This window comes from Equus caballus, chromosome 1, assembly GCF_041296265.1.
Source record: "Equus caballus isolate H_3958 breed thoroughbred chromosome 1, TB-T2T, whole genome shotgun sequence".
Classification (NCBI taxonomy): Eukaryota; Metazoa; Chordata; class Mammalia; order Perissodactyla; family Equidae; genus Equus; species Equus caballus.
This window is the reverse complement of record NC_091684.1, coordinates 134,356,153-134,373,340: the sequence shown is the minus strand read 5'-3', so window position 1 is coordinate 134,373,340 and position 17,188 is coordinate 134,356,153. Positions and strand designations below refer to the sequence as shown.

The window sequence follows — 17,188 nt, the reverse complement described above, 5'->3', positions numbered from 1 at the left end:
CCCTTGTCATTTCTGATATTTATAACTTGTGAATCTCTTTTTTCCTATTATTAGTTACTTTCCATTACCTTTTACTCATATTATTTTCTGTTATCCTTTTAAGGAACTAACTTTTGGCTTTGTTAATTTCTCTATTATATGTTTGCTTTCTATTGCATTCATTTTTTGTCTTCTCTTTATTATTTCCTTCTTCTAATTTTCTGGGGTTTAATTTGCTGTTCTTTTCCTAGTTTCTTGACATGGAAGTTTAGATAATTACTTTTCAACCATTCTTCCTTTCTATTATATGCATTTAAAGTTATAAGTCATTGTTTAAATGCACCCTACAAATTGTGATATGTTGTATTTTCATTAATGTTCCATTCAAAATATTATCATTTTAATTGTGATTTCTTTTTTGATTCATGGGTTACAATAGAAGAATTTGCTTAATTTCTAAATATTCAAAGACTATCTAGTTATCTTGATGATATGCCAATTGGGTCAGTTGTTTAATAATGCTGTTCAATTTTTCTGTTTTAATTGATTTTGTGTCTGCTTATTCTGTTAGTTACTGAGAGATATTATTAAAATCTACAATGATGAGGATAGATTTTTCTATTTCTACTTTTGCTCTTTTTGGTTTATATATATTGAATTGAAGTCAGTAGGTAGATATAACTTTTGACGATTAGGATAGTGGTTACCTTTGGGTTGGGGAGAATGAGCTGGGAAGAGGCATGAACAAAATCTGTATACTTTAGATTTGTGTACTGGATGCATCTCACTATGTGATTTTAGAGCTCAAGTTTTTTGTTTTTGTTTTAAACTATTTTTTTAAATCTTCTTTTAGAATTGAGATAAAATCGACATATTAACATTGTTTAAGGTATACAACATGTTGATTTGATAGATTTATATATTGCATATGATTACCACTGTAACACTAGCTAACACGTCCATCAAGTCATATAATTATCATTTCTTTTTTGTGACAAGAATATTTAAGATCTGGTCTCTTAACAACTTTGAAGACAATGCTATAATCATGTTAACTATAATCACAATGCTGTGCATTAAATCTTCAGAACTTACTACATCTTCTAACTGCAAATCTGTATCCTTTGCCCAACATCTCCTCAATTCCGCCACCTTCTTGCCCCTGGTAACCACCATTCTACACACTGTTATTCTTAATGTTTGTTCTAAAATCTGTTTTTTCCTGTCATTTTCATCTCAGGAAACAGCACCTCAAATTCACCCATCAGCTATAGCCAGAAGTCACTTATTTACTAAGAATCCATCAATAAGGTCAACTGATTATACCTCCAAAATATATCTCATAATCATTCAGACCTCCTCCATCTCTACTGCCACCCCTGTAGTTCACTTTACTTTAACGTTTCACCTCAACTATTAAGAAAAGCTACCTAATTGATCTCCTGGCTTCCACACTCATCCTCTGCTATGCCTTCTCCTCAAAGTAATCAAAAAAATCTTTTAAAAACACAAATTTTTTACATCCTCTGCTTAAAATATTTTCATGGCTCCCTGTTATAATTTCAACAAAACCCAAACTCCTTTAACCTGGTCTAAAGGCCCTGAAGAACTAATTTGCTATCCATTCTCTGAATTCATTTCATGCCACCTGCTCACTATAATCTAGTTACACAAACCTGTTCTCAATTATTTTAACATATTAAATTCTTTCCTATCTCATGGCCCAGAATATTCATCATCTCAACTCCTCACCAAGTAAATGTTATTTCAGGCCATCTCTCAAAATTTAAGTTTCTCAGAGAGGTGTTCAGGGATCTCCAAAATCAAAACCCACATTTCGCTAATTTCCCTCATAGAACCCACTCATTTATTTATAGCACACAGTTCCATTTATCTATATTATACACACATGCACATGTATATGTGTATATGGAGAGCAAGGAACACATCTATCTACTTTATCACTAGATCATTCCAAACACCAAGCACAGGGTCTGACACATGCTCTTTGTTTAATAAACACTTACTGAATAAATGAATCAGTAATAAATGAATAAGTGATCTTAATTTTGACTCTCATCTCAAGGCGCAGGAGAAAACATACTGCTCAACTATTCCCCATATCATCACTGCCTTGCCTGGGAAATTGTCTTAAATGACAAGTTGAAACATCAAAGGTTGAAGGGTAATGGGCTCACGAATTACAAACAAGAAATGGACAAAATTATGAAGATTCCCTTCCACAGGAGTTAAAGGGTTTCAATATGTTCTTTAGGAGTACGAGTTCACAAACACCTAATGGTGCATGAAGACATGAAGCCTCTGTCAGGTCTCAGGGATGTAGAGAAGAGAAAAATTCAACAAACTATCTAGATGAACTAGTGAGTTTAAGACATAATGATGCAATTTATTCCTTAAGATCTAAAAAGGCCATTAGAATGGACTAGCATCAGGTTTATCTATAAGAGGAAAGCAACAGAAACATCACCTAAGACAGTAATATAATGCAAGTTAGAACCTGAATTTTAGTAATAGCCTTATAAAATGTCTCCAACTGTTACTGATCAAGAGCCTCCACAAACTACAAAGAGGGTATTGTAACTGGGATGGTGATATAGTCAAGAACACATCTCTGCCCTGTATGCATAGCCAACGAGAAATTTACTGACCTTTACTCCATATTTTACTTTCCCGGCATAATGCTTTATGATGAAAGCAGGTTCCATCACAGCTGGAAATTCAATGTAAGAGTTCTCCTCATGTTGATGCTTAAATTTGTCTAGCAGTGTTTGATTTGTAGCCTGTGGAAAGCTGAATTAAAAACAAAAACAAAAACAGTAAAGAAAGATGCAGCACTTAATACACTCTTTTTAAAAAAATACATTATAGGGGGGCCGGCCCCGTGGCTGAGTGGTTAAGTTCGTGCGCTCCACTGCAGGCGGCCCAGGGTTTCGTCAGTTTGAATCCTGGGCGCGGACATGGCACCGCTCATCGAGCCATGCTGAGGCGGCGTCCCATACCACAACTAGAAGGACCAACAACTAAGAACACACAACTATGTACCTGGTGGCTTTGGGGAGAAAAAGGAAAAAAATAAAACCTTAAAAAAAAAAACTAACATTATAATTACATTGCCATCTAATACATTTAGCAAATTACAAAGAGTTTCACCTATATTAACTGACTGTCATAACAAGGTTAAAAGCAAGTATAACAAGAATTGGTGTTCCTATTTTATAGACGAGGGATCAAAAGTTGTGATTTGCCTAAATGCACATTTTGCTAATAGTAGAACAGAAACTAATTTAGGTCTTTAGACAGTCGGCTTAGGTTGCATGGTGCTGTACTACCGTAAAACCTGTAAAATAATAAAAACTAACTCGCATGTTTTTGGAGCTGTGAAAATTAATAAACAGAAACCTCATTAAACTGGAGTCAGGAGGCCAAAAAGGGGAGTTCTCACATTCTACATCGATGACTGCACAGTCCAACAGGAACAGGTTCAGGCCATGAAAGACTCACAAACTCAGCCAATGAAAAGCTACTAGACATGGAGCTCTCAATTCCTCCAATGGACTCTGTTTATAACAGACCTCTCAACTTCCTCTTCCCCTATATAAGAGTTTCTCCTCTCCTTGTTGAGGGGGACTCTCACATAGTTTGCCATGGTTGCAGACTCTGAATTGCATTTTGCTGCTGATCCCCAATAAACCCACTTTTGCTGGAAAAATAACTAGCTGTCTGTTTAAGGTCAACAGGGCCAAGAACTTCCAAAAAGAGAATGATATCTCAATTTGGACAGTTCCTTTAAATCCAGTCATTTTTTGTTTTCCTACTACTTCATATATAAATTAAGTAGTAAGTCTCTTACCTATACAAGTTCCTATATATTTTTCTATCTATTATTATTTCAAATATACATCAACGGGTTTGTACTCACTGATGAGCATTTCACGTCCAAGAATCAAATAATATTTATTGAGATAATTACATAACAGCAAATGCAGACACATAAAAGTACAGAAGAGAAAAAAATCACTAGGGGCTGGAAATAACAAAAAGGTTAACAGAAGATATAGGAGGCAATTATGCGCTAGAATTAAAGGTTGGGAGGAGTTTCAAATAGAGGAAATATCACTAACAGAAAAAGGAGAGAGCAAGTCATCTTTCAGAGAATAGTTTCATTTAATAGCTGGAATTTTAAGAAATAATGTGACATGAGGTTGTAAAGAGGCTGAATACAAGATCTAAGGGGTAAAAAGGATTCCAAAATTACAACAAAAATAATCCATAGTATGTATTGGAATCAGGAAGGATAGCCTTTGGTGTCAGATAGTCATAGTTCAGATTACCAGTTCTATCTGTGACCTTGGGCAAACTAGGTAACCTTCTTTAACAACTGGTTTCCTAACCCATAAAATGAATATAAGGCAGTATCACAGTGCTACTATAATTAAATAACTCTAGTAAACACATCTAACACTAACTGACATCTACGTTTTTATGTTGCCCAAACTGCCATTTTCCTAGTCACCTAGGCCTATTTTTGCATTCAAATACTATCCCTTCTTTAAAACACCTCTACCATCTAGCTCCTCCTCTCCATTCCAGAACTCTAAAGCCATTCTAGAATGGATTACAACCCTTACAATTTCAAACAGAGAATACAGCAACAGCCTCTACAGCCTCAGTGATTCTAATCTAACCCTGTTTCAAGTCACCAAAGTATCAAAATAAATTGTCTCACAATAGTGCTTTAATCATGTGCCTCCTCTACTCAGGAAAATTTATGATCACCCAAAGAGATGGAATCCAGGCTCCTAGGCATAGACCAACCCAAGCTCTGCAAACTTAGGCCTCACTACTCTACAGCAGAATGCTTCTCTTCAGGAAGGATGCTCACCTCATTGTCTCTAGATAAGGGTTTATTTACCTTCCAATCCTCAGAGTAATTGAAAAATTTGTGATTTATTTTTCTCTTACTTTTAAATGGAGACAGGAAATTTTCAAAGGAAGAAGGACAGACATGAGAACAGTTTTATTTTTTTATTTTTATGATTTTTTTTTAAATTGCGGTAACACTGGTTTACAGCATTAGATAAATTTCAGGTGTACATCATTGTATTTCGATTCCTATGCAGATTACATCATGTTCTCCACTCAAAGACTAATTACAGTCCATCATCACACACACGTGCCTAGTCACCGCTTTTGCCCCCTCCCTCCCCCATTCTCTTCTGGTAACCACCAATCCAATCTCTGTCTCTATGTGTTTGTTTGTTGTTGTTGTTCTCTTCTACTTGTGAGTGAGATCACATGATACTTGACTGTCTCTGACTTATTTCACTTAGTATAATACCCTCAAGGTCCATCTAAGTTGTCATAAATGGCTGGATTTCAACGTTTCTTATGGCTGAGTTGCATTCCACTGGGTATATATATCACATCTTCTTTACCCATTCGTCCCTTGATGGGGACCTAGGTTGTTTCCAAGTCTCGGCTATCGTGAATAATGCTGGAATGAACATAGGGTGCATGTATCTCTACACATTCGTGTTTTCATGTTCTTTGGATAAATACCCAGCAGTGGAATAGCTGGATCGTATGGTAGTTCTGTTCTTAACTTTTGAGGAACCTCCATACTGTTTTCCAGAGTGGTGAGAACAGTTTTTATTCCAAACAAGGAAAGATGGAAAGAAAGCTCACATGTCCTGCATTCAAGAAACATTTATAGATACATACTACATTATCAAGCAAGACTTTAGAACATTTTCAACCTCTCTTTACAGGTACATGGCAGAGGGAAATCAGACATTATTGCTCATTTCAAAGCTCTTCATCTAGTGTTCTCCAAAGGCTATCTGCAAGGGTAGCCTTAGATTAGTGTTGCTATGCATATAAGAAGGACCTCTGGAGCTTTCAAAAATACCAATGCCTGGACCCCACCTCCAGTGATTCTAGTGAATTGATGCTAGGGTAGTGACGTGTCAGTAATATTTACAAGTTCCTCAGGGAATTCTTATGAGCAGGCAAGACTGACAAAATGCTGTCCTAAATGAATGCCCTGATCTTAACTTCAGTTTGTTAAAATACAGCTTCTGATTCAAACGTTTGGGGTGGAATTCTGAGATTACGCATTTCTAACAAGCTTCAAGGTCCGGCCAGAACTGTCAGCATATTACACTTCAAGTACTATAGGTATGAACATCCTATTGATACCTAAATTTGCTTACACTATTTCTCCTTTCTAAATTCCACACTGCATCCTTTAGAATCTAGCTTAAGTAACTTGCCCAAGGTCAAACAACCAGTAGAGAGCAGAGACAAGATTAAACAAGACTTCTGACTTCAAACCCATCCATCTGATACACTATATACACACTGAATGAAGTAGGAACACCACTAGGAATATATTTCATATTATATATTCTTTATAGAACAAAATATTTTTTAGAGAAAAAAATACTCAGTTTAAGTGATTCACAAAATAGCTCTTCCTAAGTATGACTAATTTATTTTCAATTTCTCTTTATAAAGGTACATGGCAGAGGGAAAATATTTCATGCCTTTGCATCTTCTGTGATGTTAAAGCATAGAGATAAAAGTGGTCTATTTACAAGGGGAGGTAATAACAATAGGACTAACTCATAAAGTGATGAAAATAATATTATGATTTATTAAAAATTTTTATGGAAGAGTGAACATAGAAATATAATTGAAGGGATGATTAAGAGGTTATTCAGTCCAGTCTCCAACCTACAACAATATCCTGACAGATGATGCAAAATAATTAGTATAATGGGAAATTTCATTACTTTATGAAGCAACTTGTAATCAGCTCTAATGATTAGAAAGTTCTTCCTTATACTGAGCCAAAATCTGTCTCCCTGTAATTTCTGGCCACATGGCTTAACCCCAGAAGCTTCTGGGTAACAACAAAGAGATGACACTCTCTTCACTTATATCTATGTGATATAAATGGGCATATTTATGTGCATTCAAATACTATCCGTTTCATATATTTATCATATAAATGTGATATAAAAAGGCAACATTTATATCTATGTGAAGTAGCAACTGACCAGAAAAATACAGTCTCTGTATAAGATGTAGACTCAATGAAATTTTGCTTAAAGAATGACAGGCCAAACAAGATCCTTTTGCTCTATTAAAGTTTTAATTATATATCCACTATCTCAATTGCTGCTCACAACCTCCTTAAGACACACAGCAGAGAGCACTATCATTTATCACCATCATTTTCTTTTTGCAAGCAAGAAAACCGAGGACCAAGGATACTAAAAGATTTGCTGAGGGTACTTAATAGAGATGGGATACATCCTGAACTTCTGACTATATAGCCTAAGTATTATGGAAGAAGCAATGTCGGATAATACTTCAAAGTACAAGTTTATTAGTCAGAAATATCTGGAGGGTTTGAATCTCTAGTCCATCATTTACTGCCTATATGACCTTTTTCTCAAATTGCTTAAACTTTTTTGTTCTTTTGTTACCATAAAATAGTTCAAAAAAAAGAACTGTTTATCATTTCATTATCAGCCACAACCATTCTCAACAACAAATATCAAGATCTTTGAAGCTTTCCAGAAATAAAATACACCTGAGCTAAGGTATGCACACAAAGTTAAGAACCACTAACCTTATCATTTTATAAGAGATATATATGTTTCAGGGCATATACAGCAATACAAGAAACTTCTACCCAACTTCGGACACAAACTTAAAATATTTTTTGTGTTAACCACATTTTTACTCATTTAGATTAATACAGACTGGTGATAGAGTGGGTAGATGTAACTGTCAGCAGTCTCCTTGCTAATATATTTGGCATTCCTCCATATTATATATCTATGTAACAATTATGAGTATTTACAGCATATTAATCATGTGACATATAACTTACCATACAATCCAGGATAACTAAACTGGACAAGAGGCATAAACTTTAAATTCTCCCATGCAAACCTGATGTATGGTCATCCTACCTATGATATTAAATCCCCAGTATTTTATATTCTAGTTTAATGAGTAAATATTAAGCTGGGAATCAGGTGACCTAATTCAATTTCTAAGTACTTTATTAAAGAGCCACAGAAAACCTACTAATACTCCATCACTTTGATTTCTTCAATTCCAGATCTGCCATCTCTTAGGATAATTTAACTATAAATACTTTATAGAGCACTGAGAACACTCTGGAGGATGCTATATGAATCTTTATTTCTAAAGCTTATATATAAGTTTGATATATTGAACAGTGTTGACAAGAAATGGCAAACAATTGGCATATATTGCCACTTATCACCTGCACAGACATGGCAGACATCACTAATCTGTAATGATATTCTTTTCTGCTAAATTTGAAAACTGCAAATAGATATCATATCTAAAACTCAATTCAAGAAGAGAGGAACACTTAACGACAACAAAATGGCAACAAATTTAACATCAAAGTGACTCTGTAGAAGAAATCTGGAAAAACTTAAGGAAAAATGAGTTTAGAAGTGAAGTCTACCCAATTTTCCTAGAAACACAAAAACACATGCAAAAAATGCAAACAAGGGAAACTTTGGCTCTTCATTTAATAAGGTAAGAAGAAAGTTTAGGACTTCAGAAGACATGAAAAGCCCAAATGGCCAATAACAAAATTGAAAAGAATCATACTCACTTGCTTTCTTCATCTAAAAGATGGAGCAGTCCTGTTGGCTTCTTGCTAATAAGATTTATGCAACAAGTATTATCAATATAATCTATATTGTGCCAGCTGATACCTTCAGTTCTATATTCCTCCTAGGAAATAAATTAACAACTTATTCATCTTGCAGAAAATAACAGATATATGATGATAAAGGCTACAAAGCTTTTACCAGGCTTAAAAGAATAGTCTAACTTTTCTCTTTTCAATCAATAATCCAGACAATAAAATAATGTATAATTTGTTGTATAAAATCCTGATAGAATATATGTCTGTCTTCTTTAACATGCAATCAAAATTTTTTATTCAAATCCTATTTGGGATACCATTCAGATCAAAATTGAGGGCTGATTTGTTTTAGCCACACTATCTGATGACTGCACTAAGAAAAAATACAAAACGAAGAGGGGCTGGTCCCATGGTTTAGTGGTTAAGTTTGGTATGCTCCGTTTCAGCAGCCTGGGCTCAGTTCCCAGGAACGGACCTACATCACTTGTCAGCAGCCATGCTGTGGCAGCACCCATACACAAAGTAGAGGAAGATTGGCACAGACGTTAGCTCAGGGTGAATCTTCCTCAAGCAAAAGGAGGAAGATTGGCAAAAGATGCTAACTCAGGGTGAATCTTTCTCAGCAAAAAAAATAAAAATAAATAATATGAAGAAGCCTAATCTCTCCCACATGACTCTAAGCCATCAAAAAGGACTATTTGTCAGATCATCAGCAATGAATTTAATGAAACAATGTCTGGGGAAAGTGGAAAACCATCACCTCCAGTAATCACTGATATAAATCATATGGAATCCATACATACTTAATTTTGGCAAAATAAAACCCTTAGCATATTTTCCCAAAAAGGGGTGGAGGTGGGGGTTTCAAATTCCAAGATTAAAAAACTCAAAGCTCAGGCCTTTAAGTAACTACTCAAAACCCTTTACGAAGCCCCCATTATTTCTTACTTTTTCTTTGTCCTGGGAAATATTCTTTGACTCATCCCTGTGATGCTTGTACTTTTAAACTGTTTTTCAGAAAGATGCCTCTGACAATCTAAAAGAGATAATTCTCTACACTGCAGTGATATTTAGGCACCAAGTAAATATCCTGTTCACCTGATGGTTTTAGTATTCACTGATAACACTCGCACACTTCTCTGCAAAATGGTGGTTTTGCAAAATCGTGATTTTGTAATTTATCATTTTTTAGTAGTATTATTATCCTATAAAGAAAAATGGGCCCTAGTATAAACTATAGTTACTCTAATTGGGAAAGGTAAATGCTTATTTCTTTCCTTTTAATTAACAATTTCACAAGTAAGTAATTGCTATGTAAAGGTCACCCCAAGTGGCAGTAGGCAAGATTTATTTTTCTCTTTCTTTTTTCTTGTAGCATGGATCAAAAGCGTACTAGACAGTACAGGCATATGGATGTTTGTAGACATTATCAGCAATCCAAAATCTCTCCTCATTCCCTCTTCCCAATGACAATTCAGACATTCTTGCCCAAAGTTTATTATCTCAACTTCTAATACCACTGAAAAGATTTGCCTGTCTATAAATATTATATAAATAGAATCATACAATACATACTCTTTTCATCTGGCTTTTTTTCTTTTTATTCAACATTATATTTCAGAGACACATCCATCTTGTAGGATGCATCTAAAGTTCATTGATTTTAACTGCTGTAGAACACGGGTTGTAGAACACCAGAATACCTCATTTATGCATTATTTATGGCTGCTTTCTCAATATAACAGCAAAGCTGAGACCATAGGGCCTAGACAACCCAAAAGACTTATTTATCTGGTCCTTTACAGAAAAAGCATGCCAAAATCTACTAAAGGGCATCAGTTCTCAAACTTTAATGTACAAAAGAATTACAGAGAGCTTGTTAAAACACAGACTGCTAGGACCCATGCCCAGAAGTTCTGAATAAGTAGGTACAGAGTGGGGTCCGGTATTTACATTTCTAACAAGTTCCTACGTAATGCTGATGCTACCAGAAAGGGACGGTAAGGGAAGAATAACACTTTGAGAACCAACGCTATAGAGTATTTATATACAATTTATTTAGCCATAGTACTATTAACAGACATTACAATTATTCCCAACTTTTGGCCATTAAAAATAATGTCATTATGAACATTTCTGCACAAAACTTCCGGCGTGTATTTATACACATGTGGAGAAAACACAGGCTTACAAACTACACATGTATAACCTCAGCAGATACTGCCAAACAGCTTTCTAAAGTGGCTGTACCAATTTATGCACCTACCATCAGTGTATGGGACTTGCCTGTGCATAGTATCTTATACTTGTATTTTCGGTCTTTTTCATTTTAGTTATTCTGGTGAATGTCAAGGGGTATCTCCCTGCGGTTTTAATTTTAATTTCCCTAATGACTAATAAGTGAAAACTCTCCTATGTTTACTACCCATTTGGATGCCCTCATGTGCCTATGTTCATGATTAAAAAACTCTTAAGAAACATCCTTGCCTTGTTCCAATCTTAGGGGGAAAGCATTCAGTCTGTTTCCAGTAAGTATAACATTAACTGTAGGTTTTTTGTAAATGCCCTTTATCAGAAAGTCCCCTCCAAACCTAGTTTACCAACGCTTTTTTTTCTTTTAACATGAATGGATGTGTCATTTTGTCGAATGCTTTTTATACTTCTATTGAGAGCACTATGAGTTTTTTTTCTTCGTTTTGTTAATAGATAAATTAAATTGATTACTGGTTAGATGTAACACACAGTGGGGAAAAAATTCCACTTGGTTCTCACATATTATCTTTTTACGTATCTTGCTGGATTTAGTTGGCTAATATAAGTGTTTAGAAGTTTTGAATCTATGTTTATGAGCGAAACTGACATTAATTTCCACTTCTAAAAATATCCTTGACAGATCTGGATATCAATGTTATCCTGGCCCCCTAAAAAGCATTGAGAATCGTCCCCTTTTATTCTAGTCCACATAAGAATTTATGTCAAACTGATAGTTCTTCTTTCAATCTTGGTAGAATTCACCAATAGAGCCATCTTGGCTTACAATGTTCTTTATGCAAAGGTTTTTAATCAGATATCAAATTTCTTTAATAGTTATAGAATCAGATTTTGTATTTCTTCTGTGTCAGTTTTGCAAAGTTTTTTCCCATAACATTTGACAAGTCTACTTATGGACATAAAGTTGTTTAGTGTATCCTATTGTCTTTTTAATATGTGTAGGATCCACAATGACGTCCTCTTTATCATTGGAAGTCTGGTTATGTCCCTCTGTCTTTGTCTTTGTCTTTGTCTCTGTCTCTCACTCAGATGAATTTCTTGAGGGGTTTATCAACGTTATTAGTCATTTCAAAGTATGACTTTTGACTTTGTTGATCCTCTCCCATGGTATATTTGTTTTTGCTTTTATTTAACTTCCTCTTTTATCTTTATTATTTACTTCTTTCTTCTTTCCTTCACTTCAGTTTGCTGATCTTTTTCCAATTTGTTGCAAGGGATACTTAGATCATTGCTGTTCAACCATAAAACGTTCTAACACCTATAAAGTCTTCCTCTAAATACAACTTTAGACACATTCTACAAGTTTTAATATGTAACGTTCATTAAGTTCAATGCATTTTCTAATTTTTCAACCTCTAGGGTACTTGGAAGTACATTTCTTAATTTTTAGTCATACAAATATTTTCCAGTCATCTTTTTTTCTTTTGGTTTCTGGCATAATTTCATTATGGTATTAAAATCTGTGTGATTTTGATCCTTTGAAAGTTGACCCTTGTTTTATGGTCCAGTATATGAACAAATTTTATAAAGTTTTTGCAATTATCTACATATGTCAAGTAAGTCTTTGCTTTAAAATTCTTCTATGTCCTTATTTGATACAGACCATAGGCCCAGGGAAACTGGCATTCTGACCTGAAGGGCAGGCAGGATTAGGTATCCACAAAAGCACCCACCCTCAACCTACCCACCCTCAACCTCTGGGTGTTTTAAATCTGCTATATCCTTACTAATTCTTTTGCCTGCTTATTCTATCAGATATTCAGGAAGGTATGTTAAAATATTCCACCAAAATTGCAAAAATATGTTTCTTTTTTAGTCATTAACTTGTGTTTTATATACCTTGAGGCAATGTTAGGTACCTATAAATTCTGAATTATATACTTCCTGATGAACTGATTCTTATAGCATTATCAAATATTCCTTTTTATTTCTAGCAGTGCTTAAAATATGATACTAATACAGCTATACCACTTCTTTTTTTGTTGTTTGCTAAATCTTTTTCCATCCTTTTACTTTTAACCTTTCTGTATGCTCATGTTTAAAGTGTCTTTCTCATAAGCAGCAATTTAGTTTTGTCTTATATCCAGTCTGACAACCTTTGGCTTCTAGCTGGAGCAATTAATCTATTTATACTTAACGCAATCAGTGATAGTTGTGGGATTAAATCAACCATCTTACCATTTGCTATTTGTCCTGCTTTCTTAGTATTGCTTTTATTCTCCTTTCTCGTTTTCTTTTGGATTACTAGAGTTGTTTTTGCTCTACTTACTCCCTATATTAACTTGACAATTCTATATTCTTTTACTATTTGGTGGTTATCCTAAAATCATAATATACATCCTTAACTTATCAATATCTATCAGAAAAAAATCTTCTACCACTTGGCATTTAATACAAAGATCTTAGAATACTTTAAATTCCATGTACTCCCTTCCTGACTTGAATGCTATCATACTCATGTATTTTAGTTTAACATAAACATTAAACAACAAAAGGTATTTTACCTTTGCCTTATTTAGTTAATATTCAATTTAGATTCACCTACTTTTTTACAATGTTTATTACTCTTCATTCATTCCTGACTCTCTGAGCTAAAATGGGGATAATTTAGAAACTGTCCAAATAACATACTTCAGTTTTAAGGAAAATACCCCACTGTCTTCTGACATCCACTGTTTCCCCCGAAAGACTGACTTCTAGTCTTATTGTTGTTTCTTTAAGGGTACTGTTTTCACCCCCACTCTGGCTGCTTCTCAGATTTTTTTTTTGCTTGGCTTTGGTTTACCATATGGTTGTCTTTGTACTTCATGCTTTAGATTCTTAGAGCTTCTCAAATGTGTGCTTGTCGGACTTTTTTGGTTTGCGTTTTAAGTTTTGGGAAGTTCTCAACCACCACCTTTTCAAATATGGCTTCTATTTTGTTCTCTTTCTTTATCTCATATACATCTTTACAGAATTCCTGTTACATATATGTTAGACCTTTTCATCATACCCCCATATGTCTTTTATACTATCTTTATTCTCCTTTTTTACCTTTATCCATCAGGCTGGGTATTTTCTTCTGGCCTATCTTCCAAGTCACTAATTTTCTCTTAAGCTCTATCTAACTAACTATTTAAAACTATCATTGTGTTCTTAATTTTACTCTATTTTTTAGCTCTAGATTTTCCTAAATTTGGGATTTTTTTTTCCTTCTTCTTCTTCTCCCCAAAGCCCCCCAGTACATAGCTGTCTATTCTAGTTGTGAGTGCCTCTGGTTGTGCCATGTAGGACGCCGCCTCAGCACAGCCTGATGAGCATGCCACATCCGCACCCAGGATCTGAACTGGTGAAGCACTGGGTGGCCAAAGCAGAGTGCGCAAACTTAACCACTCAGCCATGGGGATGGCCCCCAGGATTTTTTTTTTTTTAACAGTTTGTAGTTCTTTAATAAAAATACCACTTTCCAAAAAAATTTCTTAAAACCATTGTTACTTTAAAGTTCATGTCTGACAACATCATTATCTGAATCCCCTATGATACTGTCTATTGTCTCCTTTCTGTTGGTTTTCATTCATGTTGGTTTCCTTTCTTATATGTCTTTAAAAAAAAATTCTGTTAAAAATTTGAATGCTGGATCTTCTATTTGAAAAAACTACAGAGGTAATTTCAGCACTAGGATGATCTCTTCCTCTGCTGGAGATTAAATTTGCTCTTGACAGGTGGCTAAGAACACTACAAATACTATGCTATTTTAACCCAATCAGAAACTGAGATGATTTTAAACTGGGCTTCAGCCCCTATGATGCCTGATCTATTTCTGTTTTACCTTTACTCCTAAGATATAACCTTTAGAGGCCTCTACCTAAATCCTGTGGAAGTTAACAGGGAGCACCTCCTTATTCTTAACTCTAGAGAAAACCCTGTTACAGTTCTCAGATTCTCAAAGTCTGGCTCTTTCAAAATCAGTAGCCCTCTACCAGAACAGAGAAATGTCTCCAGAAACAAAGCAGTCCCCAAATGTTGGGCTCATCTCCCTGGGTTAACTTCTTATAGCTCTAAGCCCTGTAAAACTTCACTTATTTGAAGGTACTTTAGTGCATTCAAATATATTTTGTCCAGTTTTTTTAACTGTTCTGCAAGGCAAGTTTGGTAAAAATTTCCCAGTCTGACATCTCCAGAAGTGGGATAGACAAAAGAAAGAATCACTAGATTATGAAGTCCTCCGATAAGATCTTTACACTCTAAATTTTCTATCTTCAAAGCCTAGCACAGTGCCTCACACACAACTGTTATTCAATTTACTGATGAATCAATGACCTGAAGGATAATTCTGAGCAAGTAAAGGAAATTAGAAGACAGCAGTGTTACAAATAATAGAAAATATATATTCAAATCAAAGAAATCTCTTTTAGTCTATCTCTTATTCTCTTATCTCTACTAAGACATTGATTCAGGACTCAGAATCACTCAGCCACACTACTTCAAGTGGCTCATAGATCATGTCCTTCCCTCCATTTCACCTCTCTTCAGTCCATCCTCCACAGTTCCAATTCAAGCCCTCTGCTAAATATGCTTCAAATAGCTCCTCGTTCTCCAAAAGAAAAATTCTAACCTTCTCTGCACCACAAATAAGGCCCACAACTATCTGACCCTAGGCTATTTCATCAAACTTATCTCCCTTCATGTCTCCATCTTTATATCTGGTATTTTAGCTATATTAACTATTTTCAGTTCATCAAAAGTGCCATGCTGTTTCATGCCTTACAGTTTTAAGGATATTGTTACCATTGTTTAAAATATCTTTACTGCACTGACAATTTGGTAAGCTCCACCTTCTCTTCAAAACTAGATTCCAGAATCACACGTGGGAAATCTTCGCAGAAGTTCAGGAACTTCTTATCAACTTTTCTTTTATATCACAACATTACCTTATATCTGATTATAGTACTTATCCTGAATCACAATTATTATATCTCTCTCCCATCCTATATGGCTATGCATTACTTTTGGAAAAAAGTTAGAGGTGAACATGAGTAATCGGGATTTTCAAGATGTTTCCTCCCAAAGTATCTTTGATACTTTTTTTATTTCTATTGTCTTTTTAAAAAAAATTTTTATCTACTTAACTGATTTTCTATTCAATTGAATTTAACCAATAGTCACTGGGTACCCATCTCACACTAGGTACCAGTGATAGACAAATAAATAAAACACTTAATATTTAAACTGCCTTAAAATCTTTTATTCCCAGCAAATCCATTTTAGATGGAAAAACATGGAGAGAGAGAGAAAGGAAGAAAAAAACAGATGGGATGGGTGAAGAGGTGTAAGGTCTCTAAATTTTCCGTAAACTCTAAACTTTCCATAAATTACATCAAAAACACACCCATCACATCACAAATTACAGAAAAGAATACTGAGACTTGAAAGAAAAGAAAAGATATAGCTTACAATCTAAGTCTTCTGATCCATAATTCCACCACATTGCCCAAAATTATGATACTCAGGGTTGCAAATAAGCAAGGATCACCCACCCCCTACTAGTTTTGAATATGTTTTCCAAGAACTATAAGGTTTTATTTTTATACATGGTTTTTAGGCAAGTTATTTCTTGTGGCTCCTCCATGTCTAATCTAGACTTCTAGAAAAAGTAAGAACAATCTCAGTTCACATTAAGAGAACATTTCTCTTCCTCAAAAGCAATTTAACCAATCTTCTGTTTAACAATCCACAGAGCAATTGATGCCTTACTTTGTAAAATACAGATCACAGGGGCCAGCCCCATGGCCAAGTGGCTAAGTTTGCACACTCCATTTCGACGGCCTGAGGTTCACTGGTTCAGATCCTGGGCACAGACCTACACACCACTCATGAGGCCATGCTGTGGGCGGCATCTCACACAGAAGAGCTAGAATGACTTAAAACTATGATATACAACTATGTACTGGGGCTTTGGGGAGGCAAAAAAAAAAAGAGGCAGATTGGCAACAGATGTTAGCTGAGGGCCAATCTTCCTCACCAAAAAAAGCATAAAAAAAAAAAAGAATACAGAACAAAGTCAACAAAATGCTTCCTCCACTCCTCCAACACATATATCCATTTGCAAGAGTTAAAAAATACTAACTTAGCATGATCTAGTTAAAAGAACACTGGACTGAGTGAAGAGATCAATTCCAGCTCGGCTTTTGGTTAAAAGCAAGAATTATGGAGCCAGAATATTAAGGTTTGAGT

At 34.9% G+C, this 17,188-nt stretch overlaps 1 protein-coding gene across 45 annotated transcripts in view; it reads right to left on the bottom strand.

The window, feature by feature from the left end:
• MYO9A (myosin IXA) overlaps window positions 1-17,188 on the bottom strand; it is a 289,948-nt gene that overhangs the window by 162,037 nt on the left and 110,723 nt on the right. For all 45 annotated transcript variants that reach the window (XR_011425596.1, XR_011425595.1, XM_070234206.1 and 42 more), the window contains 2 exons: window positions 8,669-8,790; window positions 2,649-2,790 (listed from right to left, as the gene is read on the bottom strand). Coding sequence is in view for 43 of the 45 variants with exons in the window: in XM_070234206.1 (XP_070090307.1) it covers window positions 2,649-2,790; window positions 8,669-8,790 (264 nt within the window). In the remaining 2 variants the exon portion in view is untranslated. The remainder of the gene's footprint in view (window positions 1-2,648; window positions 2,791-8,668; window positions 8,791-17,188) is intronic.